This window comes from Stigmatopora nigra, chromosome 11 (genome assembly GCF_051989575.1).
Source record: "Stigmatopora nigra isolate UIUO_SnigA chromosome 11, RoL_Snig_1.1, whole genome shotgun sequence".
In the NCBI taxonomy this organism is placed as follows: Eukaryota; Metazoa; Chordata; class Actinopteri; order Syngnathiformes; family Syngnathidae; genus Stigmatopora; species Stigmatopora nigra.
This window is the reverse complement of record NC_135518.1, coordinates 1,512,414-1,536,832: the sequence shown is the minus strand read 5'-3', so window position 1 is coordinate 1,536,832 and position 24,419 is coordinate 1,512,414. Positions and strand designations below refer to the sequence as shown.

The window sequence follows — 24,419 nt, the reverse complement described above, 5'->3', positions numbered from 1 at the left end:
TATATATATATATATATATATATATATATATATATAATATATATATATATATATATATATATATCTTTCTCGTCGCAACTCCCTCGTGTAAATTTATCTATCGGAGCACTCTAAGGTGAATTGGGTGGCGCAACCCTTCCCTGAAATGCACAGATAAACTGTATAGTAATTGCTTTGAGAGATAGCTGTTTTGGTGAGTTCAATTGTTTGTAATTTTACTCACTCGCGTATCCTGTACCGCTATTTCAGTTAGCCATGGGTAGTAGGCGAAGTATACTGTGAATTGGTTCTCATTCACAGGGTACAAGGAGCCAGAGAACCATTGACACACCAATATAAACACACACAAACACACACTCATGCCTAGGGAAAATTTGGAGTGTTCAATCAGCATAATTTTGGGATGTGGGATATGCAAATTTCATACAAAGAGGCCCCTAATCTGAGAACTGTAAGGTTGACATGCTAACCACCATTCTAATGTGCCACTTCTTTTTTTATTGAGATGAAAAGAAAAGTTCAAAATAAAAACATATACTTAGTGATTGAAGTAACAGCAGCATATTACAGTGTTCCCTCGGTTATCGCGGTTAATGGGGACCGGGACCACTCGCGATAAGTGAATTTCCGCGAAGTAGGGATCCCCCTTCAAAAATGCTTAATTTGAATTTAATTCCAAAAAAAATAATTTATTTATTTTAATTTAAAAAATATATTTTCTTACCCCCCCTGTATACAGTACACCATATAGAATACGGGTAGAGAGAGTGAAATTCATGTTATAACTAAAAAACTGTAAAAGTTGTTGTTTCAATGTAATATTTGTATTTTTTTCCCAAAAAAAATCTGTGAATCTCTGAGTCCGCGGTAGCTGAACCGCGAAGTAGCGGGGGAACACTGTATACTAAAGTCTAATATTTCCGACCTGGATCTTTATCCTTTGGCACAGAGGAGGAAACATCTCTGTGAATACAATCTGTTCATTCCATACTGGATCTGCATTGGACTTCTGTGTGGAAGTACGACCCTTAAAATTGAGAACAAAAAAGAAGCCTGTACAAGTGGACTGGCATGTTATTTTTGGTTTGTTTTGAAGCACCAATTGGGACAAATCATAGAGTATTTACACATTACTTTCACACAATCAGTATGTGACTTACCACTTGCTTGAAGAAGCTAACAACAACATAAGGGTCAATAAGCGCTGTGTTGTCTCCTATGAAGGCTTTGGTCACATTGGCCATGATGCTGGAGTTGTTGCGGGGAAGACCTTCAGCTCGATAGACCCGAACAGAGAAACGTGCCCAGGGACGCTCAGATGGAAAGCCTTCGGGTATAAGTAGATTCCTGGGGACATGATGTTGAATATGTGGTAGGGGAAAAATATGTGTTAGCGTATATACGTTTTGATTAATAGGAAAAAAAATACAATTGCTTTATATACTTTTCTATCTGTTCTTCGGCTTCACTGGTTTTAAGACCAGGCTGCATAGCATCACCCTTTGCCGAAACACTAATGTCACACTTAATATAACCTTTGCATCCCGTGCGAATGTCACCAGGGACTGACAGCATTGCCCACTTGTTGATAAAATGGTGACCTAAAACAAGAAAAACAAGACGAGATGAGATAACCAGACACATGGATTATTAAAATGAAGAAGAATTGTTATTTCGGGTGGACGGGTGGACGGGTGGATGGGTGGATGGGTGGATGGGTGGATGGGTGGATGGGTGGATGGGTGGATGGGTGGATGGGTGGATGGGTGGATGGGTGGATGGGTGGATGGGTGGATGGGTGGATGGGTGGATGGGTGGATGGGTGGATGGGTGGATGGGTGGATGGGTGGATGGGTGGATGGGTGGATGGGTGGATGGGTGGATGGGTGGATGGGTGGATGGGTGGATGGGTGGATGGGTGGATGGGTGGATGGGTGGATGGGTGGATGGGTGGATGGGTGGATGGATGGATGGATGGATGGATGGATGGATGGATGGATGGATGGATGGATGGATGGATGGATGGATGGATGGATGGATGGATGGATGGATGGATGGATGGATGGATGGATGGATGGATGGATGGATGGATGGATGGATGGATGGATGGATGGATGGATGGATGGATGGATGGATGGATGGATGGATGGATGGATGGATGGATGGATGGATGGATGGATGGATGGATGGATGGATGGATGGATGGATGGATGGATGTGTCATGGCTCTCCTGAGTTTCCAGTCATATCTACAACTCAGATTTTTCTCTGATAGAGGGATTGGAACAGATAATTCTTTGTCACAAAAAACATTCATGAAGTTTGGTTCTTTTATGACTTCATTAAGGGTCAACAGAAAAAAAAGATCAAATCTGCTGGGTCAAAAACATACATACAGCAGCGCTAATATTTAGTAAAATGTCCCTTGGCCATTTTCACTTTAATTAGGTGCCTTTGGTAGCTATCCACAAGCTTCTGTCAAGCTTCCGGTTGAATCTTTGACCACTCCTCTTGACAGAATTGGTGTAGTTCAGTTAAATGTGATGGCTTTCTGACATGGAAGTATTTCTTCAGCATTGTCTACAAATTTTCAATGGGGTTTAAGTCAGGACATTGGGAAGGCCATTCGAAAACCTTAATTCTAGTTCAAACTTCAAGCCATCAATTATTCAGGGAATGATGGGAATAGACCAGCTGCGAGGGAATTTTAGATCAACAAATCCATGGTTAGCAAATGGAACGAGAACGAGCTTCGTTAAGTCAAGAAGAAGCTGAGTTGATTTGCGCGCGCATATTTTGCAGCAGTGGTAAAACAATCAAGTCACGAAAATGAACTCTGAGCTTGCCGTCATCGCCGTAGGCTTAACTAAAGAACTCCAACCGCTGGACATCGTTATCAACCGGGCGTGCAAAGCAAAGTTGCGAGCAGCATGGGAACGATGGATGAAAGGTGGCGAACACAGCTTTACGAAGGGTGGCAGGCAGCACCGGGCTAGTTACACCACTATTTGTGAATGGATTGTGGCCGCTTGGACGAACGTGTCTGCTTGCACTGTTGTTCGAGTTTTGCCAAAGCCGGCATCATATCTGTCAAGCCACATGGCAATGTGAGTGTATTTGACAACAACGAGAGGAAACCTGGCGTTTTTGTTGAATCATTTGGAAAATTGTTCAATTCGGACACAGAAAATTAAGACATTGATGAATTTGTGGGTGATGATGAATCAAAAAACATGAGTACATTGTAAAATGGCAAAATAAAGTACAACCGAACTCAGTTTTGCTTCCGTTGCCTTATTTAAAAATGTGCTTTTAGCGTGTGTCCGTATGTTTAAGCTGGTGTATGTTTTGCCATGCCTGGCCGCGTGTTTTTGTGCGGTCCGTCTTGTGTGTGTGTCAAATGTAGAAATAGCACTTGTTAATGACACTGCGCCTTTAAATGCGGTGCGCCATATAGTCATGAAAATACGGTATATATTAACAGGATTAGGAAAACACTGTCAAGAAAATTGCAATCAATGTCTTGCTCTAGCAACAACATGTTACCAGAGAAATGAATACTAATGAACCACAATTATTCTTAATGTCTACCTGGCTGTTTGTAGACTGTCCAGACATCCAACTTAAAGGAGCCAACGCAGAAACTCCTCAGCATCTTGGAATGCATTACCTTACCAATTCAGGAATAACAATGAGACTGACAACAATCAACTTCTTATATGATATATTTAATTACCGAATTACCGTCAGCTTGATGACTTTGTCAAAAAATATCTCTTTGTGGGCAAAGAAGTCAAACACAAAATACTGAAAGAAAGAAACAGCTCACACTTTATTAAATGGCAAATTGCGGTCAATATGATTGGTTTTTTTTTATTATTTTTTATTGATTTTTTTACCTCATTATAGAAAGGAGCGTTGGTTCCCTCTTTTACTGTTGTCTGTTTTTTCTCATCGCCAATTTCAATCACCACAATGGGGTCAATGTTCTCCCCAACTAGTTGCCTGGCCTCAGTGATATTTATAGCAATCTACATAAAGGCAACAACAACAAAATACACACACAATAATAACATTATTACTACTGTTACTACTACTAAGACTATCTCTTTGAGATAACAAAAAACAACTATATATTGTACAGGTTTTTTTTTGTTTTGTTTACCTGGAAGCTCTGTGGTTTCCCCTCACTGTTGTGAAGATGTGTGTTCAGTTTGGACCTTCACAAATTCCGTTAGAAGCACACAGTTCAGCAATGAAAAGATTTAATAAGTAGTAAAGCATGCAATGTGTGATGCTGCTGTATATAAATAAAAATAGGAGATTGTGTGACATCATCAGACTTTTGTAGTAGCAAGTAAAGCACCTTTTAATATTGGGCATGATTCTGGTTCTGATAGCAGAGAATCCATGTTGATCCTCGTCACTCTCTCCTTTAAGCATTGGAGACGCTTCACAATAGAGCCCCTCTTTACTGTCTACAAAAAAAGAAACATTCTGAGTTGTAAAAGAAATATGGAAAATAAATACACACACAACTATTAAAAGTATAATCCCATAATTTCATGACAATGCAACGCATATGTTATAAAGTTTTGTACAACAATACAACATTTGTTCATATTTAAAGGCATATTCACAGCTGGAAAGTGCAGTTTGTTTTCTTTTATCTGGACCAAATTATATTTGGTCAGACTTTTATTGTGTGGTTAATTTATATTTAGCAATTTTGCAAAGAACCAACAAGCCTATTCATGTTGAAACATCGTTCGATAATTAGATAAATTGGTCTGGGCGAAGTAACATGGGAAAATACTTGAGTAAACAATCCTGGAGATCCTGCTTATAGCACTCATGCTTATATTGACATGGACATTCCAACTAGTACAAGCCTTTGTAGAACATTTGGTAATTCAGAAGGTATAGACGCAACGGCCACTATATGTTGGCATCTGCCCAAATATCTAGAAGACATTCAGCCTCCTAATTTCTAAATTTAAAAAACCCAACACATGTTAGCGGACGTACTGTGAACTAAACAATATTTCCCATAATGACTATGGCTAGAGAAGCCTGTTACATGCATGTGTGTTTCAACTTTGTTCTGAACCTGTGCGGTCGCTTTCCAACATAAAGTGAGATGCACCACGATTCACTTCCAAGCAAACCATGACCACCTCTGATGCAAGGTCTGGCATGGTTTCAGCTTTGGCAATGGCCTTCAATCCATTTAACACGTCAAATACATTTAATCAGTGGCGGGCCGTCAGGGCCTCCAAGGCCTTCTCTGCTGGCCTAGGAAATATATAAAACATATATTATATTTTGTCTATCAATACTTATTAAATATTTCCAAATTGTCTGTTAGCTTCCTTTCATTGATTTCCCCCTTGGTTGCACTGGTTCCAGATGTGTGTTTTCATATTGAAGCATTTAACCAATCACATTTCAGCCATTATTTGTTACCAGGGTCAGAAATCTGCCTCAAGGCCTTCACAATCAGTTCTGCGGGCTCTGCTGCATTAAATAAGCGTCGATAAGACTGTTGCTTTAATCAATCAGAATTTGATTTGGTGAGACCAAGGCCATTTTGCAGGCGGAGGGATACGTCATCACTTTCACCAAATATGATTGGCTAGTAGGCGGATCAAAGCAAAAGTGAGCCAGCCAGAGTTCGCAAACTCCACCCGCAATGGCAGACGGTGGAAAACAAATGGATTTGGTTGCAGATTTGCTCACAAAGCTATTTTCCAGACTGACTTTTCCAGAAAAAAATGGACATTAAGAAATGGCTGTCAGCTCCAAAGCTAACAAGCCTGTTACAGCCGGGAAAAGGATGTGTCCACCACTTTCTGTGCGCGAACGGGAAAAGGGTATGTCTGCTGTAGTATATTGATACTATAACGGTAAATTACATCAGGTTATACAAGTGGGCTTAACCACCGCCACCTGGTGGTCATTACATATTCCCGAGTGACCCGGATGTTGATTTGTTTAGTCTGTCTGTGAGTGTCAATAAACAAGCCTACGGCACTCATGCAAATTGGCTCCGTCGTCTATACTGCAAAGTTATCACAGTGGCGATGAGGATGGGATCCCTTTCTAACCGGTAGGGATTACAAGTTTCAGTACGCGGAAACTAAGGCGTTACACGGAGGTAACGGGACTTTGCAAACTGGCATCAGCAAGAGTTGTCAAGGTGGCGGGGCACCATGGCCAGGTTCATTGGAAATCTTGGCGAATACAAGGAGGGTCAAGAAGACTTCGAGCCCTACCTGAAGAGATTTGAGCAATGGATGATTGTAAACGAAGTGGAGTTCGGTAAGCAAGCCAACGTTTTCCTGGCCGTAATAGGTGCAGAAGCTTATTGTATGCTAAAAAAAACTCTGCATTCCAGAGAATCCAGGTATCCTCTTGTATGATGTACTAAGCGGAAAATTATCATCACATGACGAACCGAAATCGATGGTGATCGCAGAGTGATTCAAATTTCAAAAAAGGAATTAGAAAGCAAACGAGTCTGTGTCAGATTATGGTGTGACGTTAAAGCAGTTGTCCACCCACTATGAATTTGGTCCTTGTGGAGTATAGAATGTATTCTAGTCACTAGGATAGAATTTTGCAGAGCCTAGTGGAAAAGTTCCATCATAACACCTTTTAGTTAAGGGGTTGTCATCTATCACGACACTCCCATTTCTTTGTCTACTTATTCCCGCCTCAAGTTTGTACCTAGGTCACATGACCCTTTGTTAATAAAACCAGCTCAACTGTTGGAGGTAGGGAGGGATTCGAACTGGTCACGCTGGGGGATGGACTCATTTCCCAGAGCTGGCTATTCTGACACCTCCTTCAGCTGAAGTCTTTGAAAATCTCATCAAGCCGACTCTGCGTGTGCTACCTCTGATCCGAAGTTATTGAATGTATATGGTTCTAAACCTGGCAGTCCTCATTTAGATGAAGCACTGAGAGACAGATTCGTTCGTGGATTGAGAATGGAGGCTATTCAGAGAAGGTTAATTGCAGAACAAGATTTGACATTTAAAAAAACATGCGAACTGTCGCTATCGATGGGAATGGCATCAAGAAATACATTGGAGTTTGGCATCAAAATGAAAGGTCCTGCCACAGTGAATAGGATCGACAAGGTCCTGCCACAGTGAATAGGATCGACAAATGGAAGGGTAAAACCTCGAGTGGAAATTCCAGACCACAGAGAGCAGAAAATTACCAACCCTGTTAACGATGTGCAGGTAGCAACCACAAAGCCAAAGTATGCTGATTTAAAACAGAGACATGCTACAAGTGTTCCAAAGTAGGGGACATTGCAAGGATGTGTAAAACGAAATATAGGCAAGGACACATACACGGTATGTAACTGAAAATACAAGTGAGACAACAGGAAATTTTGATGATGAATTGTTTGGGTGATATCCATTGAATGCCGTGTATCCCACAAATACAGTTGGAAGAAGGAAATGACAGTACAGTTACGCATCTGCCATCAAAAGTAAGTGAAGTGCAGCTGTCGACCTTTTACGGGGAAAATATTCCTTTGATGGAACAAGTAACCGTTAAGGTAGAATATGGGAACCAGAGTGGTGATCTACCACTGGTAATCGTAAGAAGTGGACAAGAGGAACCGTGGAAAAGAGACTCGGACCAGTCACCTACCTGGTGTGGAATGGAGTGAGCCGATGCTCATCCACATTGAACACCTGCTGTACAACCAACCATCCAGACCAGAGACATTGCAGTTTCCGCATGAGCAGCTGGACATCACAAACAAATACCCGGTGGTGGTTCATGCAGATGTGGAGGGGAAAGGCACACCTGGAGCAGTAGGTGGTAGCCCGTACTCACCTGAGGAGACACCCTTGAAACATATGGAACATTTGGAATTAGCGCCCCACATCACGTCTCTTGAAGGCACGTGTGTTCTCTGCATTGTACACTAATAGCGGCTTCATTTTACAGTCACTGCTTGCATTAGCACACAACGCTAGCGTTAAGTGGTCCTTCATGGGTTTGTGTCCCCGTAATGCCTTCTCCTCCGCCACGATGAATGTCCGCCTGGGCATCTTTTTCCAAAAAAGACCAGTTTCATCGCAATTGAAAACTTGCTGGGGGATATAATTTTCCTCTGCGATAATCAAGGCAAATGTCTTGATGCGTCCTTCTGCTTAAGGATGGTGGAAATGGTTGACATATTCCTCTCGTATTGCCTAGCGAGCTCAGTAACACGTACCACACTCATATTTTTCAATTATTTCGTGTTTCGTGTCCAATGTAAACGGTCACATTTCCTTTGCAAAACTCTGCCGATCCATAATAATATTGTTTACCTGGTATGTAAATGTAACCAACGCGAGGAGGAGGGGGGGGGGGGGATGTAAAGTCCGCCCAGTGGTCGTAGAAATATTTTATACACAAAAGAGATGCAAAAAAGACAGTGCCATGGCCACCTGGCTTGCTCGCATCACGAAATTTTGATCGTATCTCGGGCGAATTATTCGATCAAAATTTTCGTCGTAAGACAAGAATGTTGCACGACGAGCGGTCGTATCACAGGGTTCGACTGTATAACGGTAAATTACATCAGGTTGTACAAGTGGGCTTAACCACCGGCACATGATGGTCATTACGTTTTCCAGAGTGACCCGGATGTTGATGTGTGAAAGGCCATCTGTGAGTCTCAATAAACGAGCTTACGGCACGGATGCAAGTTGGGTCCGTCGTCTATATTTAAAAGTTATCACATCCGCCACTTTCAGTGCGCTAACTATGAGAGCTACCAAGCTGTATTCGGAGAGAGTTGCACAGGCAAATATATTGGTGTGTGGATTTAAAGCCATTTTCAAGACGGACTATGCCAAATATGACAGGACAGGCTCGATCTCCATCATTAGCTTTGATAGCGATTGAAAAGAAGGAAGAAAGAAAGGAGGATGGATATTGTGTACAGTTAAAAAGGATTTTTGGTAATTAAAATATGGCTATATTCCTAAATAATATTTCAACTGTGGGCCCTGTTCTGATATCTGAAAAGCTCCAGTGTTTGTATTTAATCACTAAATGCTCCTAGGAAGTGGATTTTACCCCTTTTTAGTGCAATTTTTGCCGTTTCGGCATTGACGTCGATCACATTTTCTTACCGGGGAAATTAAACCCCTGGTACGGTTGTAATGTCTAAAAAATCTCCAGTATTTGTATTTAATCCTATAAATGCTGTAAAGAAGTGGATTTTACTCCATTTTTGTGCATTGATTATATTTTATGTTTCGCAGCTGTAGCTGCAGTCGAGGTCCTACAGCCTTAAAATAGTTTCTGAAGGTTGGATTGATTAGTTGAAGGCCCTACAAGAAAATGCACAGACCGCCACTGCATTTAATACAACATTATGTGTGTGCATTGTTGTCCTGAAATGTTGGATTTTTTTTTCAAACAAAAGACTAGTGGTTTTGTCAGCTTTAAGAATACTCACTTACCTTAGGGAAAAATGAAAAGGAAAATGTCAATAGGCAATAGAGGATACCTATGCAATTCATTCCTGAAGTCGCGCAAGACGAATCATTCGTCAGAACTTGTAACTTGGATCATTCACACAGCACTCGAGTTACAAAATTCTTCCTGTTTGCAGGGCAGTTGAATGTAGATGTCGGAAGCCGTATTGATGGTATGAATTTCTAGGCATTTAAATTTGAAATTTGTTAGGTGAACATATTTTGGGATTTACATAGTTTAGGGAGGTTGTCCAGAGTCCCGTGTTTTCATTGCATATCTGTAGAAACTCCTGAAATTCCAGAGTGGTTGGCAGCCCTGAGTTCCCCTTGTCTTGTGCCATTGTTTTCGTTAGCTGACGCGTCACCCCAGCCTTGATCATTGCCACAGCCATTGCCTTTGTAAGAAACCTAACTTTGTTTGCCACTCTGACGGTTCTACTGTTTGTCCTCCACTTTGGAATGACTTTTTGTTAATGAGTTTATCCTTCTTGGAGTAAGTTTGTATTTTGGGTTTTCCCCACTGAACGAAGGCTTGTAAATTTTAGTATACTCTGCGTCTAAGTCCTGCATTGATTCCAGTACTGACAAACAGGTGATCTAGAATACAAGTTACTGTAGTTTTTATTTCTCAATTCCTTGTTTTTTTCCAAATATTTTTTGTTTTTTGTTTATGTATTTTTGCAAAACATTTTCATTTTACTACTTGTTAGACTCCACCTGATTCATTATTATTGCTCTTGCATGCAACCACTCTTCTATTCATGGCACATTTTGTGCAAGAGTATCTTAAACAAGTGATGAACTATGTGTTGTGGAAAACAAATGGGATTTGTAATGAGCTTGACAATGTGAATGGTTGTCACAGATGAGTCTTCCTTTCTCTGTTTTGGATGAACACACACTATTGAATTTTATTTTAGTAAAGCAGATTTAAGTTTTATTTTCATGTGTATGTGCGCAGACCAAAGACATACCCAGAGCTGCTTTGTTTTCCAAGACCACGTCTGAGTTGACCTTTTTCTTCTTTTTACCTTTGATGCCGAACATAAGCTTGATCTTTCTGATAATGAAACAACACAACAAATCACTAGGGTATCTATATTGTATATGATAGGCATATTTATTTACACTCCCTCTCTCTCTCAATCAGTCTCTCCCTTACTCTTACTCTCTCTCTCCCTCACTCTTACTCTCTCTCACTCACTCACTCTCTCCCTTACTCTTACTCTCTCTCTCACTCTCTCCCTCACTCTTACTCTCTCTCACTCACTCACTCACTCTCACTCCCCCCCACTCACTCTCACTCCCCCCACTCACTCTCTCCCCCAGTCACTCACTCTCACTTCCCCCCACTCACTCACCATCACTCACTCTCTAACAATCACTCCCGTTCTCCTGCTCTCACACTCGCTCTCTCACCATCACTCCCTCACTCTCTTTCACTCTATATGTCACTCTCACTCACTCAATCCCCCATTTACTCACCCCCACTCACTCACTCTCACCCCCCCACCCACTCACCATCTCTCACTCTCCCCCACCCACTCACCATCTCTCACTCTCCCCTACCCACTCACCATCTCTCACTCTCCCCCACTCACTCACCATCTCTCACTCTCTAACACTCACTCCCGCTCTCCCCCTCACTCTCACTTTCCCCCTCCCTCTCACTCTATCACTCACACAATAAATCTCTCCCTTTCTCACTCACACACTAACTCTCACTCTCTCACTCACACTCTAACTCACACTCACACACTCACTCTCAATCTCACACTCTCTTATGCACTATCTCACACTCACCCTTTCACTTACCCTCATCCTCTCTCACTCCCTCACAAGCTCTCTATCCCTCCCTCCCTCCCTCCCTTCCTCACTCCATCCAGACCCTCCCTCCCTCCCTGCCCGTTCGCAATGCTGCTTCTCCCGGCTGTTCTTTTGTGTTTGATCCATGGCTTGAGTTCATCTTTCAAACATTCACACCCTTTTCAATCACGTCAGACATTTCCTCTATAGCTACAAGGTTTTATATTTGACTATTGAGAAGGGTTTTAAAGGGTTAAAAGCGCTACAAGCACACAGAAGTCAACTGCCTAGCCACTCATCTGGGATGTTTTGAATAGATTTACCATAATGTACGTGAGCAGGCTTTTTTTAAAGAGTGAACATTCGCTTGGTTGACTGCAGTAAGTAGTGTGTCGGCAAGAAATGAAATCTGTCAGTCAAGGGCCAGTCATAGAAAATCTTGAATTTAGTGCATACACAAGGTGCCCTGAATAGTTGTGTGCCCTGCCCATTTTAAAGAAAATGTTATACTTTCAATTGTGTCCCATTTTGGCATGAAAATACAGTATCCATACTTTTTTATGTATAGATTATATTTCGATATTATTAAATATCAGTGTTTTCATATGCCTATAACTAGAATTTAATAACCACTATTCTGTGACTTTGAAGGGAAAATCTTAACAAAAATCTTTGCACGTGGAATTTCTGAGATGTTGTATGAATCAAAACCACATTATAAGGTCAGTATGATTGGGAAGTTAATTTGCCTGTCTCTGTAAATCCAAAATATCAGATTATTAGATTTGAAAAAATAAATAAGTCTATCTTGATGAGAATTTGATGCTTTTCAATGAAATACAATTTTCTTACCAGAACGTTAAGATGTTTTGGTGGCTAAATTGCTTCTAATTGCAATAGTTGTCACTTTCAAACAAGAACAAAAATTGATAATTACAAATATACAATTTCCTTTCATAAAGGAAGTAACATAAGCGCAACCAGGAATGTGTCCATACTGGTATAGTGTTCACCAAGTCTCTGGGTGCAATAACAGCGTGGGATACACATTAAGCAGAAATCAATGCTTATATTTAAATGATCGACCGCAAGACATTCGATCAGCCTTAAATACTCTTGGGATGAGCTGACATGGCAAACATTATGAATGTATCAAGGCTAATGGAGTCTGGCCAGTCAGAGCGCGTTTATAACTGCGGTGGAATGGCGACCTTTTGTGCTAGATACGTTTTTTTCCCTTGAATTTTATTCATAGACATCAAAATAGATTTTGTTTAGTGTTTTATGTGTTTATTCTCTATTTTGAAATATCGGTTGCATTGTCTTGCGTCAAAGCGTAATGACGTCATAGTGTTTTGTCTTTGTCACCTTGTCACCAGTTTCGGGCATGTCTTTATGCGCATATGTCTGCTGACCTCACTTGGGCAGCAAACACCACAGTACTCGTCAAGAAGGCGCAATAGAGGCTACAGTTCCTGAAAGTACTTTGGAAGGAGCAACTAAACACCAACCTGCTGGTTTCCTTCTATCAATCAGCGATTGAGAGCATGGGCAAAGTGTGATCAGCAGAGCCCCAAAGATCATCACCTGCCCCCTACCTCCCTTGTCCACCATCTACAAACTCCCGGTGTCTAGGAAGGGCAAAAAGCAAGATAATAGACAGTACACCCTGGCCTTCACCTCTTTAACCTGCTGCCCTCTGGCAGGCGCTACAGGACCATAGCATCCAAAACAAAAAGACTCGGAGATAGTTTCTTCCCAAGAGCCGCCATCATAATCAACTTGAGTTCTGCACTAGGGGGACCTAATTTAGAGTCATTTCTTATCATGTGCTTGTAATAAAACTCCATCGGCTGCTCGCCACTTTATTCCCTTTTTGTACCCGACTACTTATTGATGTGACTCCTTATTCCTGTTGACGACAGTAATCCCTTGAATATCACGTATAATGTAGACCAGACATGGCATAATCAAAAAACGTGAAATAGGATCATCAATATTATAACTACCATATGACATTTTTTACGCCTATACAGACTTACAAGTACAATTATCAAGGTGTATTTATTAAATATTAAAGATGTGAGAAATTAAGACTGCAATGCACTAATATCTAAATATAATCTCTCTTTCTCTCTCATTTTCTGAACCGTGTAATCGTCATTAGGGTCATGGGTTAGGGAGCTGGAGGCTCTCCCACCTTACTCCGGGCAGCGAAGGTGGACACCCTGAATCGGTGGCCAGCTGATCGCAGTGCAGAAAGAGACGGACAACCATGCAGACTCACACCCATACCTAGGGCAATTTAATGTCCAATCAGCCTACCATGCATGTTTTTGGAATGTAGGAGGAAACCGGAGTAACCGGAGGAAACCCACGCAGGCCCAGGCAGGACATGCAAACTCCACACGGGTGGACTGGACCAGCATTTGAACCCTGGACCCCAGAGCTGTGAGGTCAACGCGCTAACCAGTCGCTCCACCGCTAAATATACAGTGTTCCCTCGCTACTTCGCGCTTCAGCTATCGCGGACTCAGAGCTTCGCAGAATTTTTTCAGGAAAAAATAAATAAAAAATTTAAAGATATTAAATTAAAGTTATAAATTACATCATTTTACAAGAGGTGGAAACAAACTATTCAATAAGAATTAGAAATTGCATTAAAAAAGGCCAAAAAAATGGTCAATAACATGGTGAGAGTTCAGGAATCGCATTGACGGCGTCATGGCTCTTTACAGGCGAATCTTCACCGCCCAAAAAAAACTGTTCACAACTGCCAATAACGATGTTTCTTACGTGCAAAAATACTGCAGAAGATCATCCATCCGGACTACTATGATGTTTTTGCTTGGTGGTGCTTTTGTGCACGTGTTACACGTTTCTTTAAGCATTTTTGAAGGGGCACGCCTATTTCGCGGAAACGCAGCTATTGCGGGGGTCCCGGTCCCCATTAACCGCGATAAGCGAGGGAACACTGTAATCTATATATAAAATATATTAAAATATTTTAATAACTGTACTCATCAGTGAAAATAGTTCCTCTCCGGTTAATTTATTTAAAAAAAAAAGGTTATTGGGAGTCTTTTTCTTCAGAATTGAGAGGCATTTGATCATCGGTGGAATATTCAGGAGCCGCCATAAGGGAGCTTTTCAGGGGAGGTTTTGTGAGAAGTTTCACAAAGAAGATATTGATTTTGAAGTCTTGACTACTGTTTCTTTTTGGTAAAAAATGCTTTTGTCAAGGACATGAAACTGTCAGGACGGTTGCCATATTCTATGGCTATGAACATGTCATCAATCTCTGGGACACTGCTTCAAGCAGTGAGCCATATTGAAAATTGCTTGCCGATTTCTCAATCGTTCTTAATCTTTATTGCCCTCATTGTTTTGGAGGAAATTAAACTTATACTTTGCTCCCCCATGCCATTCAGCCATCATTTACCCATCCACTTCATCTCAACATCTCATCTTCTTCAGCTTCATCTGAAGTCGGGTTGCGGGGCAGCAGCTTCAGTAGGGATGTCCAGACTTCCCTATCCCCAGCCACTTCATCCAACTCTTCCGGGAGTATCCCAGCTGAGAGACATACCGTATTTTCGACACTATAAGGCGTACCTTCAATTACTTAAATATTTTAAAACATTTACCATATATAAGGCACACTACATTATAAGGCGCTAGAGTAGAGGTTGGTGTCAGATAGGTCAGTCAAACTTTATTAAGATTGCAATTCAACTTTCTGGCAACTCCATTCACTTCCAAAATGAATAAACAACTGTTTTATCATTTTATTTGAAGTACAGTATTAGTATTTGTATCACAAATTGGAAGAAAAACATTTCCTCCATTCAGTAAACACATAAAAAAAACATTCTTAAACGTAAAAAAACATTCTTATGCTGTCATGGTATATTAACGTTAAAGCAATCACAATATAGTAACATTAGTAATAGTGCAAAGCAATAGCAATAACGTAAATAACTCAATGTTGTTTATGCTAGGGAACCGTGCGCTTTCACATACACAATGACCAACCCTTTTTCACAGTAAACACAAAAGAAACAGGTAAAGCTCAATTCATCAGGTCATTCCTCATCTATGATTCCCTCTTATTCTTGTCTTCAGTGCCCGAATTAAACAGCTTGGTGAATGGCGCAAACATCACCAGGCTCTATCTCATCAAAGTCGTCATTAATCGAGTCGGTTTTGCTTTGACTGAGTGGCAGCTGCAGCTGAGTGTCAATCCCTGCCTCCCTGGAAGCTCAAACCACAGTTGAAATTGATATATCAGCCCAGGTATTTAAGATCCACGGGCAGATAGTGGTGTATATTGTACGGCGCTGTCTACCAAGGGGGATAATGGACTCGGCGGCTGCTTGCCAGTTGCAAGACCTGTTGCGGCCCAATATTGATCCATATATAATATATAGTTTGCAGTCCAGCTTTGAATGCTGTGTTGAAGCCAATCTAGTGGCTGAAGTTCTTCTCTCAATACACTCGGAATGAAGGCGAAAACCGAATTAGTGTGCTCGCTGTTATACCAGGTGAAATGACAAAAGAACTATACAGACGCTCCCCTACGTACGAACGAGTCACGTTCTGGGCGCTTGTTCATAAGTTGAAATTGTCCATAAGTTGAAATTGTCCATAAGTTGAAATTGTTCATAAGTTGAAATTGTTCATGAGTAGAAATTGTTCATGAGTAGAAATTGTTCGTAAGTAGAAATTGTTCGTAAGTAGAAATTGTTCTCAAGTTGAAATTGTTCTCAAGTTGAAATTGTTCTCAAGTTGAAATTGTTCTCAAGTTGAAATTGTTCTCAAGTTGAAATTGTTCTCAAGTTGAAATTGTTCTCAAGTTGAAATTGTTCTCAAGTTGAAATTGTTCTCAAGTTGAAATTGTTCTCAAGTTGAAATTGTTCTCAAGTTGAAATTGTTCTCAAGTTGAAATTGTTCTCGAGTTGAAATTGTTCATGAGTTGAAATTGTTCATGAGTGGAAATTGTTCATGAGTTGAAATTGTTCATGGGTTGAAATTGTTCATGAGTTGAAATTGTTCATGGGTTGAAATTGTTCATAAGTTGAAATTGTTCCATTTGAAATTGATTCAGTGCTATATTTTATATTATAATTGATGTTTAAGGCCTATATAAGTATATTGAAGGTTTATATACAAGAATTTGTACGGTTAAGGCTTGTATTAATAGCCAGCATTGGTTTGTACTGAAAAAATATATTTAATAAAATGGAGAGAATACATACAGCACTGTATACATACATTAGAGAGAGAGAGAGATTTATTAGAAACTGGTCGAAAGAAGCTATCTAATGACGCTTGCAGTTTTCTTCTTTTTTTCCATCATAAATGATGCGGGAGCACTGTATGGCATCATTCAATTGATTTGCAACCTTTTCTGCAATGTTCAATTTTTGGGTGTTGCTGCTCGATTTTTCTGTTCACAAATGGTACTGACGGTCGAACGATTCAAGTTGTATTCCCGTGCAATGCTCACCACTTTCTCACACGCATCAATCTTCTTTATTATTGCCACTTTTGTTTCAAATGAAATGGCTTGCCTCATCCCAGCACCTCCCTCACTAGAAGCCTTTCGCTTTTCATCAACCATATTGAATAATGGATGCACGAGATATTTAATGATAAAAATGAAAAAGGTTCTTTGTGCACTGGAGATACGTTCACGCACTTCTGCACTGCAACAAACTGGGCAGAGGAAGGTGAATGCTGGGTGAGCTGAGCTCTTACAGCGCCAGGCGTCGGTATTAGCGGCGGAAAGAAGCACTACTTGGAAAAAGGCGCGCAATACAAAATTGAACTTACGAACATTTCAGAGCCACTTCTGGATGACCGAGCTTCTCGGACTTCCTGCGGAGGAAACTCATTTCAGCCGCTTGTATCCAGGTTCTTGTTATTTTGGTTACAACCCACAGCTTGTGAATATAGATGAGGGTGGGAATGTAGATTGATCGGTAAATAGAGACTCAGGTTTTTGGCTCAGCTCCTTCTTCACCACGACGGACCGGTGCAGTGTCCGCATCACTGCAGACACTGCACCGAGCGCCCTGTCGATCTTCCATTCCTTTCTTCCCTTACTCTTGAATAAGAACCCAAGATACTTAAACTCCTCCAGAGGGCATGCCACCCTTTTCTGACTGAGGACAATGGTCTCAGATTTGGAGGTGCTGATTCTCATCCCGATTGCTTCACATTTGGTTGCGAATCACTCCGTGAGAGTTGGATATCACGGCCTGATAAAGCCAACAGAACCATATAAAGTGCAGAAAGTAGGGACAATACTGAGGCCACCAAAGCAAACCCCCTCAATGCCAAAGTCATGGCTGCGCCTAGACATTCTGTCCATAAAAGTGATTAACAGTATCGGTGACATAAGGCAGCCCTGGCAGAGTCCAACCCCACTGGAATCGGTCCGACTTACAGCTGGCTGCGCAGACCAGACTCTGACACCGGTCCAAAAGGGACCGGACCAGGCGTAACAGGTTCCGTAACCACATGCTACCGGGGTACCCCCTACAACAGACATGGGGAAACTACGGCCCGCGGGCCGTATACGGCCCGTTAGACAATTTAATCCGGCCCGCCGAGCTTGTCCAATAAATAAAATAATAATGCTTCATAAATCATTCATTACATCTTGTCCATGCAATACCGTGTTTCACCTATAAATGGCGCGCTGACATTTAGGCCTTTGTTGAGTCGCGCCTTTCTCTTTATTTATCCCTCTTTAATTTTCTCATTGTCATTTGAGCCCTTCTGTAAAAATGAGCGGACCAAAGAAAAGGAAAGTGGACAGTGAGTGTCGTGTATTTAATAAAGAGTGGACAACTAAATATTTCTTCACTGAAGTCCGATCAACCGCTGTATGTCTGATATGCCAAGAAACTATTGCTGTTTTCAAAGAGTACAATATCAGCCGTCACTTTGCCACGAAGCATGCAAACTACGCTAGCAAGCAGTCAACACAACAACGAGCGGCTACTGCTCAGAGATTGGTGGCTAATTTGTAGAGTCAGCAGAATTTTTTTCACCGGCAAACTGCAATTCAAGAGGCAAGCACAAAGACAAGCTTTTTGCTGGACTTCAAACTGGCAAAGGCTAGCAAGCCTTTCTCCGAAGGCGAGTTTTTGAAAGAATGCATGATAGAGACAGCTGGTGTTTTGTGTCCGGAGAGCAAAGGCAAGTTCGAAAAAAATCAGCTTATCACGCAGGACAATAACTCGCCGTGTGGAACTCATTGATGAAGATATAGTGAGCGAGTTAAACAAAAAAGCGGCAACCTTTGAGTTATTTTCATTAGCGCTTGATGAAAGTACGGACATTAAAGACACTGCTCAGCTCCTCATTTTTATCCGCGGGATAAACAAAAGTTTTGAGATAACTGAGGAACTTTTGAGCATGGAGCCGCTGAAGGGGAAAACGCGAGGCGAGGACTTATATGAACATTTGTCTGCTGTCGTTGAGAGAATGAAACTACCATGGAATAAACTTGCCAATGTCACCACAGATGGATCGCCAAATTTAACTGGAAAAAACGTCGGACTGCTGAAAAGAATCCAGGATAAGGTGAAAGAACAAAACCCTGGGCAGGATCTTATCTTCCTTCATTGCATAATTCATCAGGAGTCTCTGTGTAAGTCTGTATTGCAGCTTAATCATGTCGTGGATCCAGTTGTAAAACTTGTTAATTTCATACGCGCACGAGGACTTAATCACCGTCAGTTCATTACGTTCTTGGAGGAAACTGATGCGGATCACCAGGACTTACTCTACCATTGCCGTGTCCGCTGGTTAAGTTTGGGCAAAGTGCTACAACGAGTATGGGAGCTCAAAGAGGAGATCATCTCCTTTTTGGAGTTAATTGGGAAATCCGAAGAGTTTCCCGAGCTGAGAGACGTGAACTGGTTGTGTGACTTTGCTTTTTCTGTTGACATTTTTTCGCACATGAATGACCTGAACGTGAAACTACAGGGGAAAGATCAATTTGTACACAACATCTACACAAATGTGCGAGCCTTCAAATCGAAGCTGATTTTATTCTCCAGACAAATGTCAAACAAATCGTTCTCTCATTTTCCCACTCTAGCCACGCTAAAAGAGGCCACCCGAAACATAAAGAAATACTGCAAAACACTGGACGACCTGCACGGAGAATTCTGCCGTCAGTTCTCAGATTTTGAAAAAATTGAGAAGTCACTTCTGTTGGTCTCCTGTCCATTATCACAAGACCCTGAAACAGCGCCACTGGAGCTGCAATTGGAACTGATCGATCTTCAGTCCGATTCCACTTCAAAGGAGAAGTTTAACTCTTCTAAACTGGATGACTTTTACGCTTCACTTAATGAAGCCATGTTTCCAAACCTGCGGAGGATGGCACAGAAGATGCTGGTGTTGTTTGGCTCGACCTACGTTTGTGAGCAGACGTTCAGCATCATGAACATCAACAAAGCCCGTCACAGATCCAAGTTAACTGACCAACACCTCCGATCTATCCTGAGACTTTCCACAACAAAACTAACACCAAACTTTGATGCACTGGCAAAAAAGGGAGACCAACAACACTGTTCCCACTGAAAGTTCGAGTTTTTCTACTATGATAAAAAAATTGAAAGTTTGAAAGGGCGAATCTTTTAATTACGCACTGCAGCGGGACAGAAAGGATTGAGGTTAGTCGCCTATGTTGTTGGGTAGTAATGTTTTGAATGTTGAAAGTTATATTCATCAAGATTTCAATAAATTTTGATATTTGTTTTACTTGGTGCCTTCAATTGAATTGTATTAAAAACAGATGCAATCTCCAGGGTTGATAAATCACAGTTTTCTATTCTAATCTATTTGGCCTACTATTTCTCTTGTACATTTGGAAAATGCAGTCCTCAATGTTAGTGAAACGTGTTGAACATTTATTTGCATGTGCTTGCTGTACTATGAGGTTTGGATACTACAAGCAACGCTTTATTATATTTGGCCCAGCAGTCAATGTACTGCTGTGGCCCCTTGTTCAAATTTTATAACCCATAGTGGCCCGCAAGTCAAAAAGTTTGCCCATACCTGCCCTACAAGAAACCCCAAGGGACATGGTGAAATGCCTTTTCAAAGTCCACATAGCACATGTACACTGGTTGGGCAAAGACCCATGCTCTCACGAGGACCCTGTTGAGGGTGTAGAGCTGATCCACTGTTCCACGGCCAGGACGAAAACCACACTGCTCCTCCTGAATCCGAGATTTGACCTTAGGCGGACCCTCCTCTCCAGTATTCCAGAATAGACCTTCCTGGGGAAGCTGAGGGGTGTGATTCCCCGACAATTGGAACACACCCTCTGGCCCCCCTTTTTACAAAGGGAAATAACCATCCCAGTCTGCCAATCCAGAGGCACTGTCATCGATGTCCTATGTTGCAGAGGCGTGTCAACCAAAACAGCCCCACAACATTCAGAGCCTTTAGAAACTCCGAGCGGATGTCGTCCACTGGGGCCTAGCCACCGAGGAGCTCTTTAACCACCTCAGTGACTTCAACCCAAGAGATAAGAGAGTCCGCTCCAGTATCCCGCGGCTCTCTTTCCTCATGGGAACGTGTGTTGGTGGAGTTGAGGAGGTCCACCAATTTACAATATCCTGAGTCAAGGTCAGCAGCGCCCCATACTTACTATACACTGTGTTGATGGTACGGAGTCCCATGAGCCAAAAGAGCCCAAGATGACTCTTTTTTCCACCTGACAGCATCCCTTACCATCGGTATGCACCAGCAGGTTCTGGAATTGCCGCCACAACAGGCACCGACTATCCTGCAGCTGCAGCACACCGGTCTGCCACCTCAACATTAGAAGCGCAAAAAATGGTCCACTCGGACTCAATGTCCACTGCCTCTCCCGACATGAGAGAAACTTTGTCGGAGGTAGGAATTGAAACTACTTCTTACAGTTGACTCAACCAGGCGTTCCCAGCAGATACTCAAAAAGTTTTTGAGTCGCACGGTCATCTGTCCTCACCATCGGAGCCAACTCACCACAATGTGGTGATCCGTTGACAGCTCCCATTACCCATCCAGAGAGCTCTGTTTATGGATACAAGCAAGGGTGTTGGCCCACTGCCCAGACTTAAATGTTAACTCAACTTTCACTTTGTTCCTCCATGGCATCCATCCATCTTAGCTGCCCAAAAGGCTCTTTTCAGACAAGGGCAATAGTGTCCGCCATAACGTTGCCCAGAGCTTTCACTTTGAAACATTTTTGGGAAAATCCACCATCAGCTCTATGACCCAGATGCCCCCCAGAAGGTCTATTTTCGGAGAAGCACCACGATGCCTGCCACAAGGTAACACAGGGCTCGCATTTCTGATAAAAAATTCACCCTCACACAGGATTCCGGCTGCTCAGAAAGCTATTTTTGGATAACAATGATGGACACTGCCTGCCAGTTTTTTTCGCGGGTCTGAGTTCCGCCATTTTTTTTGTGGTAAGCATTTTATGAACTTTTATTTATATTAATTATAAAAAAACAGCGATGAACTGAAGCCCCGAATGTTGAAGCTACGACTTGGCGAAGGATCACAGTACTTATTCATGTGGACTACTTATTTATGTTGACTGCTTATTTATTTATTACTTATTTATTGATTACTGTATTTACTCGCATTGACGTTTGGTCGCCCGGATGTTTGGTCGCCTGGATGTTTGGTCCCCGGTCTTTTGCTTTGACTTGGCGAAGGATCACAGTACTTATTCATGTTGACTACTTATTTATGTTGACTGCTTATTTATTTATTACTTATTTATTGATTACTGTATTTACTCGCATTGACGTTTGGAAGCCCGGATGTTTGGTCCCCGTTGGTCCCCGGTCTTTTGCTCGCCAGTCAAATGGTGACAGAGAGTAAGTACTGTTGAAAACAGCTCTCAACAAGAGTTTAGTGGTTAATATCTAAGTACTGTTGAAACCAGCTCTTAAAATAATATTTTGTAAGTTTGTATTTGTATTTTTTGTACAAAATTTGGAAATTTTACTGCCTCAATAATTGCATTTAGTTTTAATGTCAAAGTTCCGGGCTAAAAGTATGCTAAGACTTTTATTTGTTTGATAAAAATGACCATCTAAAATATTTCAACATTGCAAGTTCCTCCAGAGAGAATGAAGCTTCATTGGATGCCTATGACAGTCAATGGCAGCAGCCAGTGTGTTAAATGAGTGCTCTTATTGATATTAGATATTTAGATATTAAACTCTTGTTGAGAGCTGTTTTCAACAGTACTTACTCTCTGTCACCATTTGACTGGCGATCGAAAGACCGTAGACCAACAGGGACCAAACGTCCGGCGACCAAACATCCGGCGACCAAACGTCCGGGCGACCAAACGTCCGGGCGACCTAACGTCTGGCCAGGAGAGGTGAGTAGCCTTGATTTTGAAATAAAATAAAACTCCACCTTGATTTTTTTCGTTTTATTTCTTGTTTGAAAGTGACAAATATTGGAGTATAATTTAGACATTTTGACATTAGAAGCAATATGGCTGCCACAACATCTTAAACTTCTGGGAAGAAAATTTTAATTTCTGTAATCAGAAAGCATCAGGTTCTCATCAAGATTGATCAAGATTGAAGATTCTTATTTCAAATTGAATAATTTGGCATTTTTTCATTTACAAAGACAGGCATATTAACTTCCTTATGATATTGGCCCTAAATTGCATTTGATTGATATCCCAGAAATACCACGTGTGATTTTTCTTAAGATTTTCCCTTCGAAGTAACACTTTTGTACTTCCGATTAAAACCATGAACATGGAGGTGAAATTGGGAATCAGGGGGAGGCTTATATGCAGTAAATTTTAAAATGCAACAATTTTAAGGCAATTTAAAGGGTGCGGCTTATACGCACGGGTGAGTAAATATGGTATTTATGTGTGTACCTAAGCTTAAAATCTCATACTTGCATAATGACATTAAGGGTATAAAATTCAATTCAATAATGACAACTTCTCAGATAATTGGGTCAACCAATTAAGTAAGTGAGTCCACTCCGTCCAAATAGAGGCTTAAAAAGCTTGTTCATTTGAGTGTTAAGTGTAGATTTACATTGATGTTTAACATTGCTTGTCTTTTTAGATTTAAAGCACATTTATGTGCCTCCCATTTTTTAGGTTAGACAACTAATTATAGTATAGAAAATGCTCATGCTCAAAGTTTCTGGTTGTAATCCTTTCGCAAGATGATACAAAATCAAAACATTGATGCAACTTAATCTTATGTTATAGGCATTACACCTTGCTGAAGGCCTGCCTTCTATGAAGAATCTATCTACATTACACTTTTATTACAAAATGCAAAGAAAAGCTGCTCACCGTTGTTGTGTTGCAGGAGTCTCTATTGTGTCCATCTTGTGTTACAGGGAAAAAAACTTATTTTTTATACTTTACTAACTAGTAAATACAGAAATTAAACTAGTTCGACGAAAATGAATCTTGATGTTAACAGGGTCATTCTTAATGGAACTCGTGCATTACAAAGCTAGAAACCTTAGCTTCTTTACATCCTTTTTTCTTCAACTCTAAATAAATGACATACTGCTCTCACTCGAACCTCCTCTTCACGCTTGACAAAACATTATTTGTTAATAATTCTCATGGCCATGCCCTCTGATAGGTTCACCATAGGCCTTCCCAAATGCAGATAAAAGAGACAGGAGACTCATCTGTGGTTTCTTGCAAGAGAGAATCGAACTGACGCGCCTTCGTCCAAGTTCATTCTGGCATTAGACGCATATTTTTCCTGTTAATTAGCTTCAAGGACCTCAGTTACAATGGACATCTCAGCTCTCAAGGGAGGGGTGAGAAAATAGGAGTGAGAAGTCAATAGAAGTTTTAGCTCTCAAATCAAATGAGGGTCATGTTGAACCGAAGGTTCTTCTGCGCATTCCAGCAGTCCAAGATTGTTTGACCTTCATTTGTTTGGTCTAACTAAGGAGCAAACATTTACATGGTTGCAAGCAGATGTTCTAAAATGACTTTTCTAATGTTAATAAGCTAATTAAAGCAAAGTGTTCCTCATTGCGAGCAGATATATAATAATGTAAGACTAATAAGCTA

At 41.2% G+C, this 24,419-nt stretch overlaps 2 protein-coding genes across 6 annotated transcripts in view; one reads left to right on the top strand and one right to left on the bottom strand.

Annotated features, from left to right (window-relative positions):
• Window positions 1–24,067, bottom strand: part of fer1l6 (fer-1 like family member 6) — a 91,265-nt gene extending 67,198 nt beyond the window's left edge. For 4 of the 5 annotated variants that reach the window (XM_077727695.1, XM_077727696.1, XM_077727697.1 and 1 more), the window contains exons 1-10: window positions 23,676–24,067; window positions 10,474–10,559; window positions 4,366–4,477; window positions 4,165–4,219; window positions 3,899–4,030; window positions 3,744–3,806; window positions 3,591–3,669; window positions 1,445–1,601; window positions 1,161–1,347; window positions 926–1,027 (exon numbers count right to left, since the gene is read on the bottom strand). In XM_077727695.1, coding sequence (XP_077583821.1) covers window positions 926–1,027; window positions 1,161–1,347; window positions 1,445–1,601; window positions 3,591–3,669; window positions 3,744–3,806; window positions 3,899–4,030; window positions 4,165–4,219; window positions 4,366–4,477; window positions 10,474–10,559; window positions 23,676–23,710 — 1,008 coding nt within the window. In that variant the 5' untranslated portion in view covers window positions 23,711–24,067. The remainder of the gene's footprint in view (window positions 1–925; window positions 1,028–1,160; window positions 1,348–1,444; window positions 1,602–3,590; window positions 3,670–3,743; window positions 3,807–3,898; window positions 4,031–4,164; window positions 4,220–4,365; window positions 4,478–10,473; window positions 10,560–23,675) is intronic. The other variant, XM_077727698.1, reaches the window with a different exon arrangement.
• Window positions 18,460–21,161, top strand: LOC144204008 (general transcription factor II-I repeat domain-containing protein 2A-like). Its single transcript, XM_077727681.1, has 2 exons — window positions 18,460–19,787; window positions 21,058–21,161. The coding sequence occupies exons 1-2, from the start codon at window positions 18,734–18,736 to the stop codon at window positions 21,159–21,161; spliced, it is 1,158 nt and encodes a 385-aa protein (XP_077583807.1). The 5' UTR covers window positions 18,460–18,733.
• Window positions 24,068–24,419: the final 352 nt, after the last annotated feature.